The following is a 26,979-nucleotide window of genomic DNA, read 5'->3' on the forward strand; positions in this document are numbered from 1 at the left end:
AGGTTAAAATCAAGTTTTAATCAAGACTGCACGAGAGGACTCATGGGCGATCTCGGAAGCAGACCCACGAGCGGAACTTCTTAGTTGAATTCAATCGTTGATCCATTCGACACCTAAGGGTGCGTTTGGTTGCGTAAATCAACAGAATAGTATTTTGTTGGACCATAATTCTAAATTAATAAAACCGTTTGGTTGCCTAATTCCAATGGATTATAAGAGTTGCATGATTCTGATTTTTACACTAAACATGATCCATATCTGAGTTTACCTTTTTAGGTGAACTCAGATATGAATTACAAATTCTAGTATTAATATAAATAGCATCATCCAACATTGAATGATAGCTTCTTGCCCTAAATCAAAAAACAATTCATGAATCGCGACCTCTCTCTCGACTCTCTCACGACCTAGGAAACAACGATTGTTCATCCATGGCTTGAACCTGCGTTCTCTCTCTCTCTCGGACTCTCTCGCTTCCTCTCTACTCTCTTTCACAAACTCAAAACCTATCTTCCTCCAACCTCCATCGCCTCACGAACAAAGCTCCAACGAACTCGAACCTTGTGTCTGCAAGTCCCAAGCTCACACTCTCCTTCGTGATAGTTGTCCAAGGAAAAGCTCCTCCATTGCTGTAGACGGTCCAACCTGCTTCTCCGAACGATGCTCCTCCATCGCTTCTCCAAGGAACACATTCATCCTAGGTATGCTATATCGCCCTCTTTGCCTCCCTCATTCTTTCTATGACTGATACATCCATCTCTTCCATCTCTGTTTCGAACCCCAAACCCTCAAATCCCTAGTTTTTGTGAAGTTTGTTATTTGTTTTATGTTGAACCCTAAATTGAGGATTTTTATATGCCCAAACCCTGAAATCCTCAATTTTTTTATGTTGAACCCCAAACACAGTCAAATTTATATACGCTCAAACACCAAGGAATCTATAATAGGGAATGAACTAAATACTTTCTATTCTGGTTGCTTGCATGAACCTTTCTGTTTTATATGTTGATTTTACTCTTGTCCTACGCTTGACTTTGTTTCTCAATAGGGTCTCTTTGATGGGTTTTATTTCTAAACTGAAATTTGCAGCTTTAAGATATGAAATTATATTTGATCCAGTAGTTTCTTTTTTGTTATCTTGTTTGAGTGAATTTTATCAAATACAGAGACCGATGGATAGGTTTTAGGTCTATTGTGTGATTGCTGCTTGTGTATTTTAATTCAAAACACATGGGCAGCAGCTTATGCTTGTATGTAATTTTTATTTTGTGATTGATGTGTTAAACTCTCATTGTTTCGTCAGCAGCTCCTACTAACCCCAAATACCTTTCTTGTTAGGACGTACCCTGCATTAAGAGCTTGTTCCTGTTCATGCTAGTATTGTTTTCTTTTTAGGAATTTACGTACATTGTCCTCTTTGGGCTTGATGGAAGAAATGCTTCATGCATGTTGTAGTAATTATGGCATTAGAGCCTTGTGATACGGTGATGAAACCTATTTTAGCTATGCCAACAGAGCAGAGCAGTTTGGTCCTCATACTCTGTGATATCTATTTTCTGTTGTTCATCCTGTGCTTCTCTCTCTCTCTCTCTCTCTTTCTTCTTTCTTGCTGTCCTTTAATTCTAGTTTGTGTACTACTTCCTACTGGCTGGCTGATGTTGGGAGTTGTTCCTGGCTGGAAAGCTGGTGAATGGCCTTTATGTATAGATCATGAAAATGATGGAAAAGAACCCTTTGGTAGTTGAAAATTAGCATTTACCAGAATTCAGTATGTTGAAGCAAATCAGATCTGATGAACAACTGCAGAACTGAAAAGATCTTTCCAGTCCATACCAGGTGAAAGATGGCTCCAGTTTAGTCCTCTTCACTTGATCAAATCCAATCAGTGGCTGCAGTAGGAGGAGAGAGACACGCCAGTATAGTACCAATGATTGAGTAATTGTAAGCTTATTAGGGGCTGATTGGTCCCTTCTTTTGGCTTTATGGTGAGTTTATTTGCAATTGTTTATTTTTATCTGTTAAGTCTAATATGTCCGTCCACATAATATGTCGTCCCGTTTATTTGGTTGGCAGCATCAATCCTTTGGTTCAACAAATTCTTAGGCATCCAATCAATTATCAGGAAAATAAGTTTGGATCCCTTGTGTCTCTATTTTATGGGGTTTGCAATGCCAAGGGATCTAATATGATGTATTGGTATTGATATCTGTGCTGTTCTATTTTTATTGATCTGCCTCTCAACTATCAACTTTCAGTGGTTCCTGATTCATAAGATGTGTATATTGATGTTCTTGGATCTCCTAAGGTGCTTTTGATTCCATTTGCTCACTTTTGGGTTGCAAAGTAATATGTTCTTTGATTTCTACATACTCTAGCAAGCTCTATCTGATAGCAAGTCAAATTGCTCACAAATCATTTCACACTGTTCGTTATCCATTGCTGATTGTTATGTTGTAGTAGATGAACTTGCACTGGTATGATTGTAGCATGGTTATGTAGGACCCTGTGGATATTTTGCTGCTGTTCTTATTTATATTTGTTTATAAACTTGATGGATTTGAGGCATATTATGATTTTCTTTTAAGGTAAAAGCCTAATTCATTAAGGACAAAGAGCAGGCCCAGGCCCAGGCCAAGGCCAAGGCCAATTACATCATCTCTCACAAGGAAGATGAGAATGTGGGGGAGAAGGTGCCTCTTAGTGCAGAACCAAACAGAAAATTAAATTAAATAAAAAGAATGATCAGGAGAAGGTGATGGTATTGAGTATGGTTGGACAATTAGATAATAAGGAAGAACAGCAGAAAATAAATGATGTTGGATCTGTGGGTTGGCTTCAAATGTTTTTTTTTCTTTTGTTCAATTGCTATATGTTTTTGTGACATGGTTTATGTAGGTAGGTGAGTCTTTAGCTCAAAAGGAAGAGCACCTGGGTTTGTTCCCAGGAGATGATGGTTCGACTCCATCATGACTCTCATGTAGCAATAGCTTCTTATTTAATTTCTTATCTTGAAGTGAACTGATTACCCATCAAAAAAGGGTGAGGCTTGGGGAATCTGAACTTTTGTTTTACTTAAATGAAAGCTATTAAGTCATTGAGTCATACCCTCTATGTTGTCATACCTGAGCACACCCTCACCCCCACCCCTTGCTACCCCTACACCTAAACACAACACTGACACAGTCACTCTCACCCTTTGCTACCCCTACACCTAAACACAACACTCGACACGCTACTCTCACCCCTTGCTACCCCTACACCGAGCACACACTCACCCCCACCCCTTGTCGCCCTACACCTAAGCTCACACTCACACATAGCAATGGCATATTAATAATTTTAGGTTATATAAGGTTGGTTGGTAATTGGATTTAATTAATTATTTGAGAACATTAATATGGTAATCGTATTTTTTTTGTTAATGTGTCTTATACTTTTAAATGTAAGGTTTAGTATTTAGGTAGATTCAGGGTAAATCCAAATGACAGACTCGGGTAACCAAAGCTTTTTCGAGATAGATTCAGAGTGAATCCAACTCGATGACTGTGGTAACCAAACAGCTTTTTCAGAAGAATCACATCGCAGAATCATGATAACCAAACAGCTTTATTTTCTAGAATTACGATTCAACAGACGGTAACTCAAGTGGATGACCATCCACAATCGACCACATCCAAAAGATTTACGCAACCAAACGCACCCTAAGGAAATCATAAAAGGGAGCGGATCCACGGGCGGATGTGCTTCTTGGGTCCGCCCCTCACATCCGTTCGATTTCCTGAGACAAACCCTAGAGAAACAGGCCCCGGGCGGAGGCAAACAAAGTGAATCCGTGCCGTCACCCGCTCAGGCCAATTCGCAGGGTTTATACTGGGGTAGACTGACGGGTGGTACCACGATAGATGGATCTGGTCGTTCGTCCGTCGGTAGTCTCTTCTGAGATTTCAAAGAGCTGCAGCTTCAAGTTGGAGCTCCTTAGCACCTCAGGGTCATGGAGGGGGTGTTTAAACCTTCCTAGGGTCACTAGATCCTAAACTCACCTCATGGATCCAAGATCCAACAAGGTTTGGTCTCAATTGGGGTCCAAGGGTTGGGTTTCAAGTTCAAACCAAGGATTCAACAGCCATAGCTACAAATGTAGCACCAAGGGGTTCAAACCAGACCTAGGTCAGCTCTATTAGAGCTCCATCTAGCAACTGAGCTCCACCTTGATAGGGTGTCAATAATGCCCGATCGGCCCGAACCCGCCCGAACCCGCCCCGAGCCTCGGCCCGGACCCGACTCGATTTCCCAACCCGAAGGGCGGGTTAGGGTTGAGTTTTGGCGACTCGGCAGGGTCGGGTCGGGTCGGGTTAAGACCTCGGCTTAGCCCCGCCCGGCCTGAACCCGACCCGATTTAATTATAAACATTTATATATATGAAAATACCAAAATGCCCACAAAATACCCTAATCCCATATTCCCTATTTCCCTTGTCGTTTTCACTTTTCACCCTTCATTCCTCATCCACGAGAAAGTGAGAAATCGAGAAAGCCGCCGCTCAACTAGCCTTCTTCTTCCTCGGTTCCTCCTTCCGCATTTGCATCAAGGTAGTTTAGGAGTACTCACTCAAGAGTTGAACTTTGCATCACTCAAAAAATTTTTGATTCTCATAAGCATCTTTATTTTGTTTTGTTTTGTTTTATGTAGGCGAGAAAATCACAAAACTTGCGTAAACCGAATCGCCTAATCCGAAACTCATACTTCTTCAAGCTCCGAACCTCGACTAGCCTTCTTCTTCACTCACGAGGTACGCTCGCTCCCTCCCCTTCTCTATCTCGCTTCATCCTTCAGGTAATAATTAAACAACAAAGAGAAGAAGGGTTCATAAGCTACCGTAATTAAAATTTAGGGCTTTCTCTCTCTCTCTCTCTCTCTCTCTCTCTCTCTCTCTCTCTCTCTCTCTCGCTCACCCCACACGGCATACGAGAAAGTTGAAAAAAAAATTAATACAGAGAAGGGGAATTGAAGTGTGAAATGGGGCTAGACCTTGAAATCCTTTTAGGGCTCGCGACCTTCCGAGCACAAGCCTCACAATACATATCAACTTTGAGAACGATCTCCCGAGGCTCTTTAGCTTTCTTCTCCTCTTCTTTCTTTTCTTCTTCTTTCTTCTTCTTCTCTTCTCGTGCCTCTTACCTCTTTCTTCTCCTCTTCTTTTTTCCTTCTTCTTTGTTCTCCCGCCATAATGTTAGAGTAAAAATACCTTCTAGATCCGCCCTTCAATTCTCTAATTACCAACTACATTCAAAACCCAAACAAAAATTATATTCCAGATATCAATAGTGACAAGAAATTTCGCTTTAAACTAGTGTAATATACTTACTTCACCCATCCGTACCCGGATAGTGAGCAACAAACGTGCTTAAGACTATTTGCTACCAAATAATTTCTTTGGTGCAAACCGCAAAGTTGCAGAGCACTACTTAGAAATGCAAAAACCAAAAAACCCTTCTTAGATGAGTTGATTAATCAGTGGCTTGCCCGACCCTATCGGGGTTGGGTCGGGCCAAAGCCGGGTCGAGAAAACCCGGCGTGGTCGGGTCGGGTTGAGGGTTTCTTGACCCCGCCAGGGTTGGGTCGTGGTTGGGTTTAGGTTAAGACCTCTAGGGTCGTGGTCGGTTTGGCAGCTCGGCCCAACCCGACCCATTGACACCCCTACACCTTGAGTCCCAAATGGAACTCTAGGTCAGTCCAAGCTCAAGGAATCTACCAAAACAAAAGGGAAAAGGAGGAGAATCAGTTTTAGGTCTTACCTTAGTGAGATCCTCCCATGGAGAAGTGGAGTCTAAGGCTAGGTGAGCCCCCTTGGCCTCTTCCCTTCCTTTCCATCCCCTTCCCCTTCTTCTTCTCCCTTCGTTCGGACAGCAAGAGAAGGAGATGTGGGGCAGCCAGCCATTTTGGCATAACTCCCATCTTCTTCCCTTCCCCTCTCATTCCTCTGCCACCTCTACTTCTTCCCTTTCCTTCCTCCTCCTCCTTCTTCTCTTGTCTCTTCTCCTCCACGATTTAGTTTTGGGGGGGGGGAGAGATAAGGGAATAAAGGGAATTCCTTTATCTTTAAGGGGTTAGAAGGGTCCTTAGGATGTGTTTGGTTAGGGATCTTAGAATGTAGTTTAGCCCTTAGGCTAAAAATGAGTTTTGGGTTAGGTCTTAGGCCATGTTTGGTCCAAGTCATGGCCCTTAGGTCCATTTGGTTAAGTAAGGTCTGTTTAGTCTAGGCTAGGGTGTATAAAACCCATTATTCACCTAAGTTAAGCCTTGTGGGCCCATTTTCATGGTCCAACTAACCATCCAATGGCAAGGGTAGGGATCCATCTAGCCCAAGGGTCCAATTAGGGTGTCCGGGACACAGGGATGTGGGCCCCATAGGAAAATAAACCAAAAAGGCTGATGATAGCACGGGCGGATCATCGAGTGGATTCAGTAAGAGTGAGTCTGTTCATGACTCCAGTGCTGCTGTCAAGGCCCAAACTTCAAGGAAAGTTGCAGGGCTTTGGCCCACACTTCCAAAACTTCAAAGGGATTCTTTTTATGGTAATTTAAGCTCAAGGCCATTAGTGTTGACCATGGCCATAAGGCATTACTAGTTGGATAAGGTCTAGATTGCCCCGGGGAATAAGGGCATATTTAGAGTGCGGGTGTAACAATTTCTCACCTATTATATTTGAGAAACATGTTAAGAACATGGGCATTAGGTTTATGGGAGATTGGGTTTGATGTACAAACTTGATTATTTAAATTAAAGTATTTAATTTATTTTGATTGGCATGATCATATATTGAGCTCAGTGTGTCCTTTGGTTTGTTTACCACTAGGGACGATATTGGACACCCTGTCTTATATGGTGGTCACACTATGTGTTCTTAGGAATGTTGATTCCAAGACACAACACATACAATGTGTACATTGAACCGGATCACTCGAGAATTTCACATGTGGTGATACTATTAGTTTGAAAGGAAAATGAAATTCTCTTAAGTAGTTCATAATTAGTCCCTAGACCTGAAGGGTCCTCATTGATGCAGTCACACACTATGCGTTTTGGTGTACCAAAGGTTGATGTCTCTTTGACTATATATGTTATACCCTCACCCAGAATCCTAATTAATTATCCTTTTCTTCCTCGTGATGTGTAGATACCGCTGCCCAGTATGCTGGTGAGTTATTTACGATGGTTTTCAATCCTAGCTACAAGGTCATCGATTTTAACACGGGTTTGCCTGTCAAAGAAAGGTTCCTTAATCGAGAATGGGGGAGATTCATCGATGATGACTTCGTCGACTTCCTCCTAGTATAAGCCCTAAGAGTGAGGCATACTGGAAGGCACACCTTGTGTCGTGCCATATCGACACTTCATTCGCTAATGAGGTCTGCATCGCTGTTGGGAAACTCTCGGGATCACGGGGTACACACCGTGATGGACGAAGGGTAAGTTACTGACCCTATCTATTGCTAGTATTACCCTCTTTAGGTCCTTGAAGTGCAGGCCAAAGCCCAGGACTTTTTTTAGATTGTTAATGCCATGTTCCTACCTCGGGTAGGTTAGTGTTCACCTGAGTGCATGAGCCTTTAGAATTGAATTCTTCTATTTTAAGTTGCCGTCATGGATTGAATTCTTCTATTTTGGCAGATTGACCCATGTTCAGTTAAAATGACATAACTCCACCATCTGAACCTCGTTTGCCTTGATTCTTGATTTTTTAGAAAGTAGCCTCATGGGACTTCATTTTGTTAGAAGAAATCATTCTCTAATTCTCCCTCCTAGTGAACTGAAATTCCACTTCAAGCCCAAACTTTTCTGTTGTTGCTGTCTCTAGTCGATCCACACTGGTCGATCTGGATCAACCAGTCCGATCAACCAATGCTGTTGTACTGGGTAATTTGCATCCCTAAGGTGTGGGGCCTGATATCCGATATTGGGGAACTTTTCCCCATATCGCAAATGTATGTTAGAAGTATACCCCCCGACCGAAGGGTTGAATAGGACCCGTGTATTGGCCTGTGTACACAAGTATCTGGCAACTAATCAATTTTGGCCAAATGGGGCCATAGCCAAACAGACCCTAAGTTCCCTCTATATAAAACCAACCGTTATTTCTGAAACTCATTTCTTTAACCAAAAGAAATCGTTAAGAGAAGAGGAGAAGGAGAGAAAGAGAAGAGGAAAAGAAGGAGGACCTTAAATCCAATCGTTGAGCCTAGCAACCTTAAGGTATCGATCTCCAGCTCTGTTTCCTTGACCTTTGTGCTGTTCTTAGCCCCTACTTATAGCCAACTTCATGGCCTTGATATGCACTCATGAGCCATTATGTATATATATATATGAGATTCCTTGGATTTCTTGCTTAGATGCTAGGAATTCTTACATGCATGGGAAGATCTGCCCCTCTACACCCCATCTCTGTTTTCCTCTGAACTTAGATTACTTTGGTAATCATTCTAGCTTAGGAATAGCAAGTAGCCATGCCATATAGTAAGTTTGATGCATGGATTAAAGGTGTAGGTCATGCCTACCTTGATTTGCATGATAAATCCTTAACCTAAAGCTTGATTCTGTTTTGTTATGTAGAAATTCAAACCCTTCTATGAATGGTTCTATAGATTCCTATGTTTGCAAATCATGCATGTTTGCTATGTGAGCCATAGATCCCAAACCCCTATTCATGTTCAATTTTTCCATTAGATTATGAAATTTGTCATAAAAGTTACTCACCTGTACTTCATGATCATAAATCCCAGCTTTGGATTAGTAGAATCAAGCCAAAACACTGAAACCCTACAAAATCCTCGGGTTGAACAGTAACAGGTCGATTGGATCAACCACTCCAATCGATCACTGCTAGAACTTTGAGCCAGGTCTAAACCTAATCAACCCTATGGCCTGAGACACCTTCTAGAAGGCTATTTGTGTAAACTAACTAGGAACCTATGACCATCTAGCCTTGTTACTACATTTAGGTAACAAGTTTATTCCCCCGAGTTGATTGGATCAACCAATCCAATCAACCTGTGCAAAACCCTTGAATGAAAACCTGACCAAACTTGACCTACATAGTTTGGTCAAGTTTTCATTCAAGGGTTTTGCACAGGTTGATTGGATTGGTTGATCCAATCAACTCGGGGGAATAAACTTGTTACCTAAATGTAGTAACAAGGCTAGATGGTCATAGGTTCCTAGTTAGTTTACACAAATAGCCTTCTAGAAGGTGTCTCAGGCCATAGGGTTGATTAGGTTTAGACCTGGCTCAAAGTTCTAGCAGTGGTCGATTGGAGTGGTTGATCCAATCGACCAATGGGAATCGACCTGTTACTGTTCAGCCCGAGGATTTTGTATGATTTAAGTGTTTTGGATTGATTCTACTAATCCAAAACTGGGATTTATGATCAACAGTACAAGTGAGTAATTTTTATGGCAAATTTCATAATCTAATGGAAAAATTGAACATGCATGGGGGTTTGGGGTCTATGTCTCACATAGCCAACATTCATGATTTGCAAACATAGGAATCTGCAGAACCATTCATAGAAGGGTTTGAATTCCTACATAACAAAACAAAATCAAGCTTTAGGTTAAGGATTTATCATGCAGATCATGGTAGGCATGACCTACACCTTTAATCTATTCATCAAACTTACTATATGGCATGGCTACTTGCTATTCCTAAGCTAGAACGATTACCAAAGTAATCTGAGTTCAAAGGAAAATAGAGATGGGGTGTAGAGGGGCAGATCTTCACATGCATGTAAGAATTCCTAGCACCTAAGCAAGAATCCAAGGAATCTCATATATATACATAATGGTTCATGTGTGCATATCAAGGCCATTAAGTTGGCTATAAGTAAGGGCTAAGAACAGCACAGAGGTTAAGGAAACAGAGTTGGAGATTGATACCTTAAGGTTGCTAGGCTCAAAGAATGGATCCAAGCTCCTCCTTCTCCTCTTCTCTTAACTATTTATTTTGGTTGAAGAGATGAGTTTCAGAAATAAGGGTTGGGTTTATATAGAGGGAACTTAGGGTCTATTTGGCTATGGCCCCATTGGCCAAAATTGATTATTTGCCAAATACTTGTGTACACAGGGCCGATACACGGGTCCCGTTAATCCATTGGTCAGGGGGTATACTTCTAACGTACATTTGGGACATGGGGAGAAGTTCCCTGATGCCAGATACCGGGTCCCACTCTTCTAGGATGCAAATTACCCAGTACTGCAGCACTGGTTGATCTGGATCAACCAGTGTGGATCGACCAAAGACAGCAATAGCAGGAAAGTTTGGGCTTGAAGTGGAATTTCAGCTCACTAGGAGAGAGAATTGGAAAATAGTTTCTTTTAACAAAATGAAGTCCCATGAGTCTAGTTTCTAAAAAATCAATAATCAAGGAAAATGAGGTTCAGATGGTGGAGTTATGTCATTTTAACTGAACAGGGGTCATTATGCCAGAATAGAAGAATTCAATCCATGATAACAACTTGAAATAGAAGAATTTAATTCCAAAGGCTCATGCCCTCGGGTGAACACTAACCTACCCAAGGTTGGAACAGGGCATTAACAATCTAAAAAAAGGTCCGGGCTTTGGCCCGCACTTCAAGGACCTAGAGAGGGTAATACTAGCAATAAATAGGGTCAGTAACTTACCCTTCGTCCATCACGGTATGTGCCCCATGATCCAGAAGAGTTTTCCAACAACGATGTTGATCTCATCAGCGAATGAAGTGTCGATATGGCACGACACATGGTGTACCTTCTGGTATGCCTCACTCTTAGGGCTTGTACTAGGAGGAAAGTCGTCGAAGTCATCATCAATGAATCTTCCCCATTCGCAATTGAGGAACCATCTTCGACAGAAAAACCTGTGTCAAAATTGATGACCTTATAGCTAGGCTTGACAACCATTGCGAACAACTCACCAGCATACTGGGCAGCAGTATCTACACATCACGGGGAAGAAAAGGATAATTAATTAGGATTTTGGGTGCAGGTATAACAATATATCGGTGCATTAGATTCATGGTGTTTGGCTGTGGTTGAAAGAGAAGCCCAATAAGGAATCCACTGCCCATTCTTTTGGGAGAATATCGAAGAGAGAGATAATCTATGACAGATTGGACGCAAACCCGGATCTGGTGGCATTTTCTTGTGATTTGAAATATTTTTATAGTTATATAAAATTTTATCTATTGTCTCAAGCCTTTTGAAAATATTTTTCTCTGTCCAATCAAGGTTATGGAATCTCTGACAAGGTATTTCGATTTATTGAGGATTTGACAATATTTTACACATGCCCTATATTGAATCATGTGATATTGCTCAGTATTGATTGTTACATCTACTTGCAGCTTTTGTGTTGTTTAACTCTGTGTTTGGAATACAGTTCAATTAAGACACATGACATACTAGGTGGAATCCTAATGGAATCCTACCCCTTTCCTTTAAGTCCAACTCATATGTACAACGTTTGGATCATGAATTCTTTTCGTGATGGATCCTCATACGAGAGAAGATCCCATATTAGGATGGACGAGATTGTTGGAAAAGGAATTCAATTATGAATCGGATTTCAATTCCCACTAGAAAAATCTAGGGGTAATTTGGTAATTATCTCATCACTTAGTATTAGGGTTTTGTATTATATATAAATTTAGTGTGAAAATCCTGGTACACACTCTCATAATATTACTTAAGTTTTTCATCTTCTCCAGTTTTCTTCTCTACCAATCTGTGATTAGGGTTTTGGCTAAAACCCAATTGATTGTGGAGGATCTTGCATTCAAGGGAATATAAAGTTGTACATGTTCGTGGGACTCATTGCGAAAGGGCTAAAATCGCATGAAGGCTTTGCGCTTGTGAAGTTTCAAGTAACGATCAAAATCCTAAGTTTTGTTTTGAGTTTTGAATGGTTTATCCCATCGTTTGCAACAATTTCGATTCGTTTCCGCCGAATCATACCCACGATTCTAACAATTAATCCATATGATTCTATAGTAATCACTTACAAAACCTTAATAATGTATAATGTTTAACACAATAACATTCCCTTTGATTCTTATTTAACATATGGAGCTGATTATGGGTTTTCAAGGAATGTGCTCTCTATCATCACCCAATCATTATTCAAAATAACGAAGGGCGGGGGATCACTGCCAGGACCAGCGTGGGGGCCAATAAGAGAGTCTTCTGGGGCATCCAGCAAAGGTGAGATTTTTCATTTCATGGGTGGCACAATGGTCATTTCACCCTTCCAATGTCTGGGTGTAGGCGCCACTAAGCTTGATAGCCTTCTTTTTCCATTAATAAATTAGAAGAAAATTTCTCTATAACAGAGTATACCGCCCACACTCAGACACAAAGAGGGTGAAATGACCATTCCACCCCCATTGAAAGGTGAAAATCCCACCCCCATTATGCCAATTCGTGTGCTCTCATTGGCCCCTATGCAGGTACAGAGGCCACACTTCCCAAAGAACGCTTGCTCAATAAATTATTAGTTATTAGGAAAAAGATTAACCGACTTCTTGGGGTTGAAGCGGTTATATGAAATGACTTCTTCACCCATTATGTATCAAATCATTCCATCACTTTTTATTGACGTGCTCTCCCATGTCATTTGCTCAAACAACCCATTTTCTTAGTTTTATTATAATAGACATTAGTAGAAACTACTAGGTAAGCTAACCATAGAACAATTAAAAGTAACCAATACTTCAATAGAATTAATTAAGAAAGTATAAACCAACAAGGATAAGCAATGCACTCACTTAAAAAGGTCATTTATGGGGACAGTCATAATTATTAAAGTGTTAAAGTAACCATATGTAGAGAGAATAAGGAGATTCTATTTCCACTAGCTATTCCAACTTCTTGCTTGGAGAATTGTCCTTCCGCTTCTTTTTGGATGATGAAGCTTCTTTGTCTTATTTTAGTGGAGGGTAGTTTGGTCCATTGAGATACAAAGGCCGAATAGACTGGAAACTTAAAAAAGGGTGTGGAAATAGTTTGGCACACATGAGAATATTCTAGTATTATCTCTCTTGCTACATGTATGGGTACCCTCCATGTGTGAGTATTTATGAGAATACTATGCAGATGTTGGACATCATAACAACCTCCTTTTCTGTATTTCTTTTTTTTTTGGTTTTTTTGTTTTTTTGGAATGTTAAGCTCTACAAGTTACAGTGTTAAAGTCTAAAGAAAGCAGAGCATATTCTATTTTAGTAACATAAAATTACATTTTAGGTAATTAAAAACAAAAGGAAATTCTCTAAATCTTCACTCTTCCTTCTGTGTAAATTTTAACTGTGCAAATAATATAAGATGAGCTGGTTTTAAGCAATTTTGAGACATATTTAAAGGAACTGTCTGGGATGGTGGGCTAAAATGGAGGGGATGCTTCACCATATGAGCTTAGATTTGGGGAAGATCGAGGCCAGTTGGGATCTGCATTGTCTGTGACTATTTCCTCAACCCATCTCTTGTATAATTTATCATACTTTCTTTCAATTATTTTTTTTTTATTTTAATCATTGGGGTCTTTTACTTCTCTTCATCTTCTGCAACTTTTAATTCTCTTCCACATTCAAAACCCTAAAGTTGGTTAGTTTAAGAGATTCAGTGTTACCTTCTACTCACCTGGTCTGGTGCTGAGTGAGTTTAGTTTATGTTCCTTAAAAATACCCTTTTCTTTTTCGTTACGGCCATAGTTGATTTACTTAGGAGGATAATTGTTAGAATCTAAGCCAGTCACTGGTAGAAACTACGAAGTTAAAAGGAGGCTACGTGGTTTAGAGCTTTATAGCTGCAGATACCTTCCTCCATTCATGATGTTTTTCTGTGCTTGAATAGCTTTTAGAGCCTTTAGAGAAGAGAAACCCTTCAACTTCTCTCTCTCTCTCTCTCTCTCTCTCCTTGCTGCATTGGGGCTGGATTGCAAGAGGATTGAAATGGGATTTTAAGGTTTTTGACTGAGGGATTTGGTTTTCTGTATTGCAACCTCAAATGGGTTGTCATGGTTTTCTTTTCTTCGACATCTACCCCATTTAGGTTTTGAAGATTTCTTTGGCATTTCGAGGTTACAAGGTTCTGTTTCTTGGTTTGGGGGATAATTTCTTCTTGTCTGCGTATCTAATCCATCTGAGGGAAGAAATGGCTCCAAAATTGGATTTTTCTGCTTGGTGGGCTAAGGATACAAGGACGGGAACTCCAGTTGTTGTAACCATGGAGAACCCGAACTACTCTGTTGTGGAGGTAGATGGTCCTGATGTCCCATTCCAGCAGGTGGACAAGGACAGAGGCAAGAACGCAAAGCAGTTCACTTGGGTTTTGCTCCTCAAGGCTCATAGAGCAGTTGGCTGGGTCACCTGGCTTGGAAACCTGCTTTGGGTTCTGCTTGGAACCATTAACAAAAGGTTGATCTTAGGACAAGGAGTAGCTCTGGAGAGTGGTGACAAGTCTATTAGGGGCAGAATGCTGTTCAGATTCATCCGAACCTTCTTAATGCTTTCCTTGGCGGTTCTGGCTTTTGAGGTTGTTGCACACTTCAGGGGTTGGCATTATTTCCAGAACTCCAATTTGCACATTCCACGGACTTCTGAGATCCAGGGGTGGTTCCACATGATTTATGTTTCCTGGTTGGAATTCAGAGCCGACTACATTGCACCCCCAATTCAGACCCTCACCAATTTCTGTGTCACTCTCTTCATTATCCAGTCTTTGGACCGGTTGATATTGTGTCTGGGAATGTTCTGGATCAAGTACAAGAGAATTAAGCCCATAATTGAAAGGGATCCTTTCAAGTCAGACGATGTCGAGGGTTCAAGCTATGAATACCCTATGGTTCTTGTTCAGATTCCCATGTGTAATGAAAGAGAGGTCAGTCACTCGTTCCATCCTGTTTCACTATCTTTGTGGATACTTCTTCAAGTGTTCTTTTTATTCATTTCAGATATGAATATTATTTACCTGAAATCATGTAACAGATGGGTATAATGACCCAAATGGGACAAATTTCTAGGCATAGCCATATCAGTTTCTGTAGCTTGTTCTCGTTGTTGATATTTAATAACAATTCTAACGTTAACCCTCTTTAGGTATATGAGCAATCTATCTCCGCCATCTGCCAGCTTGATTGGCCAAGAGACCGTTTACTGATTCAAGTTCTTGATGACTCTAATGATGAGAGTATCATGTGCCTAATCAGAGGGGAGGTCTTGAAGTGGAGTCAACGTGGTATCAACATTATTTATCGCCATCGCTTGGTTAGAACTGGTTACAAAGCTGGGAATCTCAAGTCTGCAATGAGTTGTGATTATGTGAAGAATTATGAGTTTGTTGCGATATTTGATGCAGATTTTCAACCAAACCCGGATTTCCTTAAGCTCACAGTTCCACATTTTAAGGTGGATAAACTCACATAGCTTAATTGAGTGAATTTCACATCAAACAAGTTTGGTGGTTTACTTAGTTTATCACTTTTAATTTTGTGTTGCAGGGCAATCCTGAATTGGGGTTGGTTCAGGCTCGATGGGCCTTTGTGAACAAGGATGAAAACTTGTTGACTCGCCTTCAAAATATTAATCTGTGTTTCCACTTTGAGGTAGAGCAGCAGGTTAATGGGGTCTTCTTAAATTTCTTTGGTTTTAATGGGACTGCTGGTGTCTGGAGAATCAAAGCCCTAGAGGATTCGGGGGGCTGGCTTGAAAGGACAACTGTAGAGGATATGGATATAGCTGTTCGTGCTCATCTTAATGGTTGGAAGTTTATCTTTCTTAATGATGTGAAGGTAATCTTGGTTTTCATAGTGGAATGTAGTCCCATAATTTGAATTACCATTTGTTGATTGTTCCCTGTATGATACCAATTTCAGGCTCTTTGTGAAGTTCCTGAGTCTTATGAAGCTTATAGGAAACAGCAACATAGGTGGCATTCTGGTCCAATGCAACTTTTCCGATTGTGTCTTCCGGCCATAATAACTTCGAAGGTAGATAGATTTCTTTCTTTCTTTCCCTTTCCCTTCAGATTGAAGATATATTTATTTCTTAGACACCCTTTATGCCATACTATTGCAGATATCATTCTGGAAGAAAGCAAACTTAGTTCTACTATTCTTTCTCTTGAGGAAGCTGATCCTCCCATTCTATTCATTCACATTGTTTTGCATTATTCTTCCTTTAACAATGTTTGTTCCTGAAGCTGAGCTTCCCCTTTGGGTCATCTGTTACATTCCTGTCTTCATGTCATTCCTTAATATTCTTCCGGCCCCAAAATCTTTCCCATTTATCGTCCCTTATCTCTTGTTCGAGAACACCATGTCAGTGACCAAATTCAATGCCATGGTATCGGGATTGTTCCAGTTGGGGAGTTCATATGAGTGGATTGTCACTAAGAAGGCAGGTAGGTCTTCAGAATCGGATCTCCTGGCCATTGCAGAAAGTGAATCAAAGACCGTCAATCAACCACAGATGCACAGAGGAGCTTCTGAGAGTGAACTGTCAGAATTGAACAAATTGAAGGAACAGCAAGCTGCACCATCCCCACCTGCTAAGAAGGTCAACAAAATCTATAAGAAAGAGCTAGCCCTTGCTTTCCTCTTACTCACTGCATCAGTCAGGAGCCTGTTGTCAGCCCAAGGAATCCATTTCTACTTCCTACTCTTCCAAGGAGTGTCATTCCTCCTCGTGGGCCTTGATCTAATTGGGGAGCAAATGAGTTGATAAAGAAGGAACAGAAAACAGAAAGACCGATACATGTTTACAACTGTCTGATATGAATTGTGGTAGAAATCCTTAATGGCAGCTCAGGATCAAGAGGAAGTTCAGTTCTTGCCCTAGCAAACAGTGGGTAGGCTAAGGAGGATTTCTCCAAGCCAATTAATAAGTTTCTCTTTCTTGTCCTGTTTGAAGTGCACAGATAGAATTCTTAGCGTCTCTTTCTCCATTGATTACTCCTCTTTTTTTTTAGTTTTTTTTATCTCTTTACATTTTTTGGGGGCATTTGTTACATATGACATTCTTCTTTGATTCTTCATCTTCGACTCTTGAAGTTGATGTTACAATAGGTAGGAGCAGTCTGTTTTCTGTTCATGCTTGGGTGTGGTTTTCTATTTCAGATTTAGCCCATCTTGTATGTTTTTGATATGTCCAAAGCTTGGTGAGGAGGATTGGTTAGTTGTTTGGTTCTCAGTTTGAAAATTCTATTTAGAAATGTATAACAACTGTTTGTATATTTGCCTTAGTTCAGTTGAAGTCAAAGAAGTCTCATGCTCATGATCTCTCATGCCTACTTGCTTTAGCTTCTTTTTTTTTTTTCATTTGGATCTGGTGCAACATGTGTTAGCGTTGTTCAAATCTGAGATTGGATTGGAATTAAGTGCCCGCTTGATAACCTTACTGCTATTTCTGTTCTGGTTATGTGCTGAGAAATAACAGAATAGTTTTTTTCTTTTCTATGCTGAGAAACCGTTTTTGACCCACTTGGTAAACCTGTTTTGGAAAACGTTTTTCTTTCTTCACTTTTTCCTCTTCTTCTTCTTATCTTGGTTACGGGTCTCGTGTGTAATTGCAACCAGCTTTTACGTCTTTTATCAATGGATCGTACATTCTGTGTGTGTTTGCTTGGCGAGTCGCTAATTTGGCTGACGTGTATTTCTTCCCTTCTCCTCTTGGCACGATTCTCTTCCTCCTCTCAATTTCTTCCCTATTTTATTCTGTTTGGTCCCAGCTTGATCTGGTTCCACAAGAGAGACACAGATCCTTCTCAATTAGTCATCTTTCCATCTCAAACTCTAAGGTCTAAATCGATTCTCTTGTGCGACCGTAGCCCTTGTTTCTTACATCCTAAATCAAACCCTGCTGTCATATATCAAACTGAAATCAAATTTGATCTTTGTTCTACCACCAGGTATGATTTCAGTGGCTTCGCTTTATTTCGGGCTTGATCTTTTGGGTGAATAAGTACTCTGTACTTAAGAGGGTAGTCCATTCGGATACCTACCCTGAAATTTCCCTTTGATTGGGCTTTTAGTGAAGGAGTTCTTCTCGTTTCTAGTAATGGCGAAAGCATATCGAACCAGTGATTTTGTTGAAGTGTGTAGCAACGATGAAGGTTTCTTGGGTTCTTACTTCGTCGTGAAGGTTCTCAAGTGGGAAATCCTAATAACCACGGCTTTCAGTTGACTCCAATGGATGAACATAGAAACCATGGTTCTTAGGGTTTTTATGAACCAAATCGCGCACAGAGAACGAGTGACAAAAAGAGAGAGGAAGAGATAGAGTGAGAGAAAGAAAGGGATACCTCCAAGATGAGTTGCAGGTTGTACAAGGTTTCATTGGCTAGAGGCATGACAGGTGAGAGAGAGGTTGGAGACATTGAGAGGTGAGAGAGAGGTTAAAGGCGTGAGCAGTTTATCGGGCACAACTTTTAATTTGCAGCACAGAACGATAGAACATGTCCAACATGTTCTGTCAAAAGTCTTCCAGGGAGCTTAAATTTTGATTTATGTTTCCAAAAACACTTAACAAAAAACACTTCGTTATCAAGCGGTTTTTGGCTGTTTTCCCGTTTCTAGGAGCGGAAAAACACCAAAAACTATTTCTCGTAAGGTGGAAGTGGAAGGTGGATTTCCCCTTATTGGCCAAAGTGCCAAAATTTATTCTTTTACACTTTTTTTATTCACTTTTCATTATTTTTAATTTATAAGGCTACGTTTGGTTTGAAGGGAAATTAAAAGGGAGGGAATTGAAAATTTCAAATCTAAAGGGAAATTTTTTAATGATTATTTTTTCTTTTGGTAAAAAGAGTTCTATTATGGAAACGTGAAAGCTCATGGTTGAGGATTACATAGATTAACAAGCCATGGATCGGAAATGGGCCACACCATCGCACACGTTACCAATAGCGCCTTCCTTGCCAAAGAATCAGCACAACTGTTATTCTCCCTTGGAACATGAGTGAAACTAAATGTATCAAGATAAATAGAAAGATGAACAATATTCTCTAGGATGCCACGGATGCGAAGACGAGACACTGATAGCCCGCCTTGCAAGTAAGTGATAACCTCCTTATTATCAAATGCAATAGCAATATTGTCATAGCCCTCTGATATGCACTCCAACAGAGAAGAGTGGATAGCCATAGCCTCCCCAATAGCAACAGCCACAAAACTCATTGAAATCGAAACAGCATGAATGGGTCTGCATAAAAAATCCAAGCAAATAATGCCAACACCACCCATAGAAGAGTTAGGAAGCAAACTAGCATCACAAAAAATCTGAGTTGTCCCTAGTTGGTGTGAGAATTCTCTAGAAACCACTGATGAAGAAAGGGTCACCGATGGAGATTGTGCAGCAAAAGAACCCTAGGATTCATAAAATTCCTGGGAAGCATGAAAAGAGGTCTGAATTACCTCTAATGGAGACCAACACTGTCTGCCAAATACATTGTCATTCTGTGCTTTCCAAAGAGTCTCGCAGATAAAAGAGCATAATGAAATTCCCCTTCGATGAGTGCCTTTATCTCGTGAAATACTGCTCCAACCCATGATCCATCACTTAGTGAAGGATCATCATCCGAAGGAATCATGAGCCCTAAAGAACCACCAAACCAAGCCACACAGGCAAAAGAACAACCCAGTAAAATGTGTGAGATAGTTTCAATAGATCCACACCCAGCACAACACCGATCCACTCTGATATTGCGATGGCAAAGTGCATCACCCGTTGCTACACCAACAACACATGCTCTCCACAGAAAGCATTGAATTTTGGGAAGGCTTCTACAATTTCAGATCATCTTCCAAAAACCCTTTGGCACATCCGACCAAGAGTGGTTCCTTGAAGTTGTTGCCTCCAAAATTCTCTCACACATTACGGCATTAGCAAGAAGATGATAGACACTCTTCACAGAGAAAACACCATTCTTTGAGGCCATCCACTCAAGCTTATCTGAATTAGGAAATAGAGGAAGTTGTATTTTTCTTAATACTTTCCATGATAATGAAGAAACTTAAATTATTGAAAGATAAAAAAATATGAAGTATTTTGACACAAAAGAATGCCTTTTGGAAGAGGCAAAATGAGTTAAACAGTTAGAAAAGGTAGATATATTTGGGTAAGGGTCAACAGAGATCGGGATCCCTGAGATCATGCTTGTAAGTTTCAAAAAAAGGGGCACCAAATACCACGGCCATGGAACTTTGGGAGTTGGTAAAAAATGAGTCATCTCCTTACTATCACGCCAGAGTTCACCTATGGCCAAATTAATTCTTGTCGTGTCTTGCCACTGAAAAGCCTCCTAATGACATGTGCGTGCTGCAAAGGGGAAGATGACACAAGAGACCCAAAGCGGACTCCGAGGGGGGACTCTTCAATGCCTAAGTCAGTCAAGCGCAGAGATGAGTAGTTAGAAAGGGGTACAGAGAGAGCTGTAAATCCAAAAGTCAGAATGGTTTTACCTGGGTCCATCCTATCCTTTTATCCCTGGAGCGGTTATCGAGGTAGTTGATAACCTCCCTGCTTCCCATCTTCTGACACATAGCGATAGTGGGGTCAGTTATCTACCTTAATGAGAGGGGATGCCTCCTAGTGGGGAATGTGATTCTCTTATGTGTCGTTGGTTTTAACGGCTCCTTGAGTCATGTTCTGAGTCAATTGCGTGTCCTCCAAGGCAAGCTCTATGACACGTGTCGCATGATCCCTCTCGTGGGTTACTTGATGAGATCCTGCCACATGTCGACTTCTTGTTGGCTGACCATTTTTGGGTTTATCAAATGCCCCCTACTCCCTTGGACCCAAAGTGGGTGTGAGGGGAGTAAGTTTTCTTCTCTTTTTTTTTTTTTTGTTGAATGTTCTGTCCGCTTAGACGTTCTGGCTAGACAGGTCTGCTTGTCTAGATGCCTGGCCGGGTAGACCTGCTCCGTTGGTTCTGCTCGTCGGGGCGTCTGGCAGGGCAAACCTGCTCGACTGATTTTGCTTGTCGGGGCGTCTGACCAGGCAGACTTGCTCGGCTGGTTCTGCCCATCTGGGTATCTAGCCAGGCAAACTTGCTCGGCTAGTTCTACTCGTCTGAGTGTCTGGCCGGGCAGACTTGCTTGACTGGATTTGGCTGGTGTCCTAAGTGTTGCGATCGTTGGGCCTGCTCGGGGTGTTCTGCTTGGCTGTTGGGCAGGCATTGCCGTGGGGACTTGCTCGGAGCATTCTTCCCAGTCGTGGGAACCCGCTCGACGCATTCTACGTGGCCGCTGGGCGGGCGTTGCCTCAGGGACCTACTCGGTGCATTCTGCCTAGTCATTGGGCAGGCATTGCCATGGGGACCTGCTTGGCGCGTTCTGCCTGGCCGCTGGGGCGTTGCCGCGGGGACCTGCTTGGCACGTTGTGCTTAGCCGCTGGGCAGGCATTGCAACGGGGACCCGATCGACGCATTTGGCCCTATCGCTGGGCGTTGTTGTAGGGACCTACTTGGCGCATTCTACTCGACTGCTGGGCGGGCATTGCCGCAGGGACCTATTCAGCGCATTCTGCTAGGCCACTGGGCCGGCGTTGCCATGGGGCTCTACTCTAGGCCAACTAGTCGTCCGCACCGTGTTTTCTTTAGTAATGTAGTTAGTTTAAAAGTCGGCATTAATTAGGGAAGCTAATCTTTTCCTGGAATGTGAAGGGGTGCCATGTCAGCCCTACTTGGGAAGCCCAATTGAGGCAACTCTTGGTCTTCCCTTGTCTTCTTTTTATTAATAGGTGGGAGGTTTTTTCTTTTTCACTTAGAAACTTTTTTGTCGGGCGCTCTGCTTCCATCTGATGTTCTTGGTTGGTTGCTGATGATCTGACTATTCTGCTCTACTTAGCCCAAGTGACCAGTAAGTCGCTCTATCTTTTATTTATTTCATGGCTTCTGATAGTTCGACCCCTCTGGCTGTCGAGGTCTCCTTGAAAGTAGGCATAAGCTGATCCACCCTAGTCAAAGGTTCTTGCCTCGTCAAATTCCGAGAAGAAATAGACAAAGGAATTGTCTGTACGACCTCGCTCATTGCAGAAAAGGACAAGGGAGATCAAGTAAAGGAGGAAACTCCTGGTAGCCTAGTCTAGCAACTCCTCAGGAGACTCGTCGTCTATATCCTTTTCATCCCACTCCTTCAAAGCAAACATGAGCATGACGTGCTCCACTACCTCGAAGTCGAGAAGATCACTGATTTCCCTTAAGGACCTCATCTGAACCGTTGGAGTCAAAGAGACAGGCTCTCTAGAGAAGGGAAGCTTGATCATGTAAAAGTCTAACGGAGTGATGGTTACCTCCCCTGCAGGCAAATGAAAAGTATGGGTCGAAGGCCACCAACGGTCTGCAAGAGCTCAAACAATTGGAGTATCAAGCTTCGGGGCAACTAGCTGGGCTATGCGGCCAAGCCCCGTACGACCTACCCTCTCTCTCACAGCGGGATGGAGTTGCCAGTTCCACGTCCAAACATCGTCCATATGGCAGTACTTCTTGTAACAAGGAGAATAAAGATCCTACAAAATGGACAGCAAAAGTCAAACATTGAGCAGAATATACCATACAAGAAAAAGGCGAAAGTCAACTACATCCTTGAGGCCCTAACCTCAAATGGTGCAATACTTGTGGAAGCCGTATCTTTTGCGGTGGTAACCATGTACCACTCTGCTCGCATGTCACCCATCGTCCCAAGGCAAGCCCCCCAGCCGAGCACGCTTCTTTGCAGACATAGAAAAGGCAAATAGAAGAAAAAAAAATGCAGGAAAAAGGAAAAGTGCAAAAAAGAAAATACAAGAAAGAAAAACATGAGAGAGGGCAGAGCTCCAAGGAGGAAGCCAAAAAAGAAGGGAGAAATAAATGAAGAAATGAGGACGTGTCCCAGCAACGTCGCGCTCGGTCGCAACCCTGTGTGGCAGTGCCGTGCAATTTTGCGGCCCCGCATGAAAAAAAAATATTTTCAACAAGAGCCATAAAATTTTCCAAAAAAAAAAAAGTATTTTCAAGGAGTACCAAAAAAAAGTGTTTCAAAGAAGCAGAAATGCTTTCAAAAAAAAAAAGGGCATGAAGGTTTGTCAATAAAAGTCTTGTAAGTCCAGGGGGATCTTACCCAAATAAAGCCCTCTTCTCAAAGAGTCCGAGCACATGGCAATACAAGAAAGAAAGATATGGGAATTTTGACCTGCTCAATTTACAAGTGGTTGACATTCGAGCATCATTGGGATGACTTTTGCTGCACTCTTAAGGAGTAATAGCCCTAAGACTGCGTCAGGAATTGAAATTCATCTATGAAGGGAGAATTCTGTCTTTGGCGACCCAGAAAAGGTTCACACTTTGGCAAACACTGAAGTAGATGGGAAACTCTGATGGACATCTAGCTAGGAGGATTTGAGGTTGGGGCAATCAGTTAATCAATTGGGAACAATACAGCTCTGAAGATGATGAACAATATGGAATATTTCCAGGACTCGGGTTAGGAAAGGATCAACAAGGGATTCTAGAATGCCCTGACTTTTCGACATATGGCAACCATCGTAGGCTAGGGTATAAAGTGCTAGAAGAAATCCTAAGGGGATGAGACAAGAATGCCAGAAGGCGAGCATCTCTAAGATGAAGAAACCATCTCTATATCTCAAGACTTTAAACAGCCAAGATTGGGGTCTTCTTTCAGAATGATGTCGAAGAAAAACAAATAAAGCTGAGAGCCATTGAAGAGCAACTAGACGTCAAATGATTATTTGATTGATCAGAAGTACAATCGAGATATGTGGCCTCATCCTCAAAGAATTCGAATTCAGCCGAGCGTTGCTCAAAGCATCAGGTTTCAATCAAGAGTTGCTCAAAATCATAATTCAGTTGAGCGTTGCTCAAGAAATAGAATTCAGCCGAGTGTTGCTCAAAACAAGAATTCAGCCAAGCGTTGCTCAAGAATCATAATTCAGCCTAGCATTGCTCAAGAATTAGAATTCAGCGAGCGTTGCTCAAAACTAGAATTCAGTCGAGCGTTGCTCAAAACCAAAATTCAGTAGAGCGTTGCTCAAGAATCAGAATTCAGCCAAGCATCGCTCAAAACCAAAATTCAGTAGAGCGTTGCTCAAGAATCAGAATTCAGCCGAGCATTGCTCAAGAATCAAAATTCAGTCGAGCGTTGCTCAATGCCAAAATTCAGCCGAACGTTGCTCAAAACCAAAATTCAGCCGAGCGATGCTAAAAAAAAAAAAAACCAGAATTCAACCGAGCAATGTTCAAAAATCAGAATTCAGCCGAGCGATGCTCAAAAAACTAGAATTCAACCGAGCGATGCTCAAAAACCAGAATTCAACAAATCGATGCTAAAAAAAACCAGAGTTCAGCCAAGCGATGCTCAAAAACCAGGATTCAACCGAGTGATGCTCAAAAACCAAAATTCAGTCGAGTGATCCACAAAAAGATTAAGAAGCATGGTCGAGTGATGCCACCTCATCCTCAAAAGAAGAAAAGAAGAACGAGAAGCACAGCCAAGTGATGCCACCTCACCCTTAAAAGATCAGAAACACAGTCGATTGATGCCGCCTCATCCTCAAAAGGAAAAAAAGAATAAGAAGCACGGTTGAGTGATGCCACCTCATCCTCAAAAGATCCAAGCATGGGTAAGCAATGCCACCTCATCCTCAAAAGATCCAAGCACGGGTAAGTAATGCCATTTTGTTCTCAAAAGATCCAAGCACAGGTAAGCAATGCCGCCTCGTTCTCAAAAGATCCAAGCACAGGTAAGCAATGCTGCCTCGTTCTCAAAAAACCATCATTGGTTGAGTGGTTCTTTATAACCCTCACAGGTGGCCCTCACGGCCCTCGTCATTGGTTGAGCGGTTCTTTATAACCCTCACGGGTGGCCCTCACAGCCCTCGTCATTAGTTGAGCAGTTCTTTATAACCCTCACGAGTGGCCTTCACGACCCTCGTCATTGGTTAAGAGGTTCTTTATAACCTTCACAGGTGGTCATTGTCATTGGTTGAGCGGTTCTTTATAACCCTCACGAGTGGCCCTCATGGCCCTCATCTTTCACTATTTTTTGGCTTTATCAAGCATAATTGTTTTTTCTTTCGAATGGTTTATCGAGACGCAGTTTTATCGTTCAACTCAGTCACCTATGAGCAAAGTGGTGGCAGTACATGCTCCTGGTGACAAAATCAAGCGATCTTTTGCCTTCGTCCTTCGGCTGTTGACATAGACCTCAGCCAAAGAGAGGCAAACTGTAGACGTTGAATTTTTTCACCACCCTCAGCAATAATGACAATCAAACATGAATGATTGACAATCTCCCCTGGAACCCATCCTCCAGCACCCAAGAAATATAAAAAAGTCCAAAAAAAAACACCTCCATCCGCCCTATAAAGCGTATATCGTATGCGTGACAGGCGCGGCCCCGCCAGGCGGCACTGCAGCGGGCGCAGCCCCACTATGGGGTGCAACGGGCGAGGCCCCGCAAACAAGGCGTGGCCCTACCATGTGGCACCACAGACAAGGCACTGCCCCACAAGGCAGCATCGTGCAACCTGTGCAACCTTGCCTTGAGGTGCCGCAATCCTTGTGTCGGCCCTGCTATACGGCGCCGCATGCCCTATGTGGCCCCACCATGTGGCCCTACGAGCACTAGATTCCCTTTTTTCCTCTTTTGGGTGACCATCAGGACCTGGTGCTTTCCATCCTCCTATTTGAAAGGCCACCTATCCATTTTGAAAAGCCAGGGCGACTTCTGCCGGTGAGACCACACCAGTCCACTATCAAGCTAGATGTGAAGCGATCTCGTACTAAACGAAACGACTGACCCAATCCTTCTAGTTTCGAGTGTCTTCTTGGATAGTTATAGCGACCCTTTCACTTTTTGCGGCCCCACCAGACAGCCCCGTGCATTCTATTTGGCACCGCGGAACCCAATGTTTGCCTATAGATAGCCCCTCTCCCACCCCTGTCATTTGCACATTCTAAGTTTCCAGGAGAGGGGGAACCCCCAGAGCTCCAACTTTCTGATCTTTCCCAGTTTCCTTATGCTGAGGCCCTTCCCTGACCCGTTTCTGAGCCTTCAAGCCTTGTCCCCTTATCAGAAGTCTGGATTACCCAAACCCATCTTCTTCGACCTCCTTTTCGCCTGAAACCCAGAAATCCGTTATGGCGTAGCCACTCTGCCCGAGAATCGAGTACTTAGCTCCCTAATCCTCGCAACACCGTTATTCTGTCTGAGCCCCAAAATTTTGACATTTGTAAGCCGTTACTCTATCCAACAGAGGACAAAGTCAGTCATTTGTCTCCACCTGAGCCGGGGGACGCTGTCTGTTTCGCACTTCTCATAATTGCATTAGTTTAAAGCATACAGGTATACATTTCTATCATTAATCATTAATTTTGCACAATGTAGTCTTTCAAGTATTCCTGTGTAGTGTATATAGTACTTAGTATAACATAGTTTGATTTAATTAAATAGTTTGTGCATCATTATTTAGTCATACATGTAGGTATAAGACATTCATATAGGGAGAATATTCGAAAACAAGCATCTAGTAGAAAGATCAGTTTACCCGGGCGAGGTGGGTGCCTAACACCTTCCCACTCTCGTAACCTGATCTCTTGCCCCTAATCTCTGACCAAACCAAATGGAATCATGTAGCCCTTCACAGGGCTACACCAATGGGTCCTAGGCCTAATCCTAAGTGGCGACTTCATTTCATATAAATTGTATGACCCTTATCCCCTGATAATTATAACCTTGAGAAGACGCCTTCCATCTCTCTCAATTGAGGAGCAACATACCCCCTTTGCGCACATCGTGTACGCCACGGGAACAGATCCTCACAGTTCCTAATGATAGCGGCAAAGAAGATAGAAAATAAACATTAATAATAATCCATCATTAGATTCAAGAATGCACTGGCGAAACTCCAGCTCTAATACCAAGTGTGAGATTAATATTTCCGTTCACACGAATTCA

The 26,979-nt window shown here is 42.1% G+C and overlaps 1 protein-coding gene across 1 annotated transcript; it reads left to right on the top strand.

The window, feature by feature from the left end:
• The first annotated feature begins 13,276 nt into the window (after window positions 1-13,276).
• LOC122646284 (probable xyloglucan glycosyltransferase 5) lies at window positions 13,277-17,144 on the top strand. The gene is made up of 5 exons (XM_043839818.1): window positions 13,277-14,909; window positions 15,128-15,436; window positions 15,529-15,819; window positions 15,904-16,017; window positions 16,106-17,144. Exons 1-5 carry the CDS (start codon window positions 14,184-14,186, stop codon window positions 16,748-16,750), a joined length of 2,085 nt encoding a protein of 694 aa, XP_043695753.1. The 5' UTR covers window positions 13,277-14,183; the 3' UTR covers window positions 16,751-17,144.
• Window positions 17,145-26,979: the final 9,835 nt, after the last annotated feature.

Source organism: Telopea speciosissima, chromosome 11, assembly GCF_018873765.1.
Source record: "Telopea speciosissima isolate NSW1024214 ecotype Mountain lineage chromosome 11, Tspe_v1, whole genome shotgun sequence".
In the NCBI taxonomy this organism is placed as follows: Eukaryota; Viridiplantae; Streptophyta; class Magnoliopsida; order Proteales; family Proteaceae; genus Telopea; species Telopea speciosissima.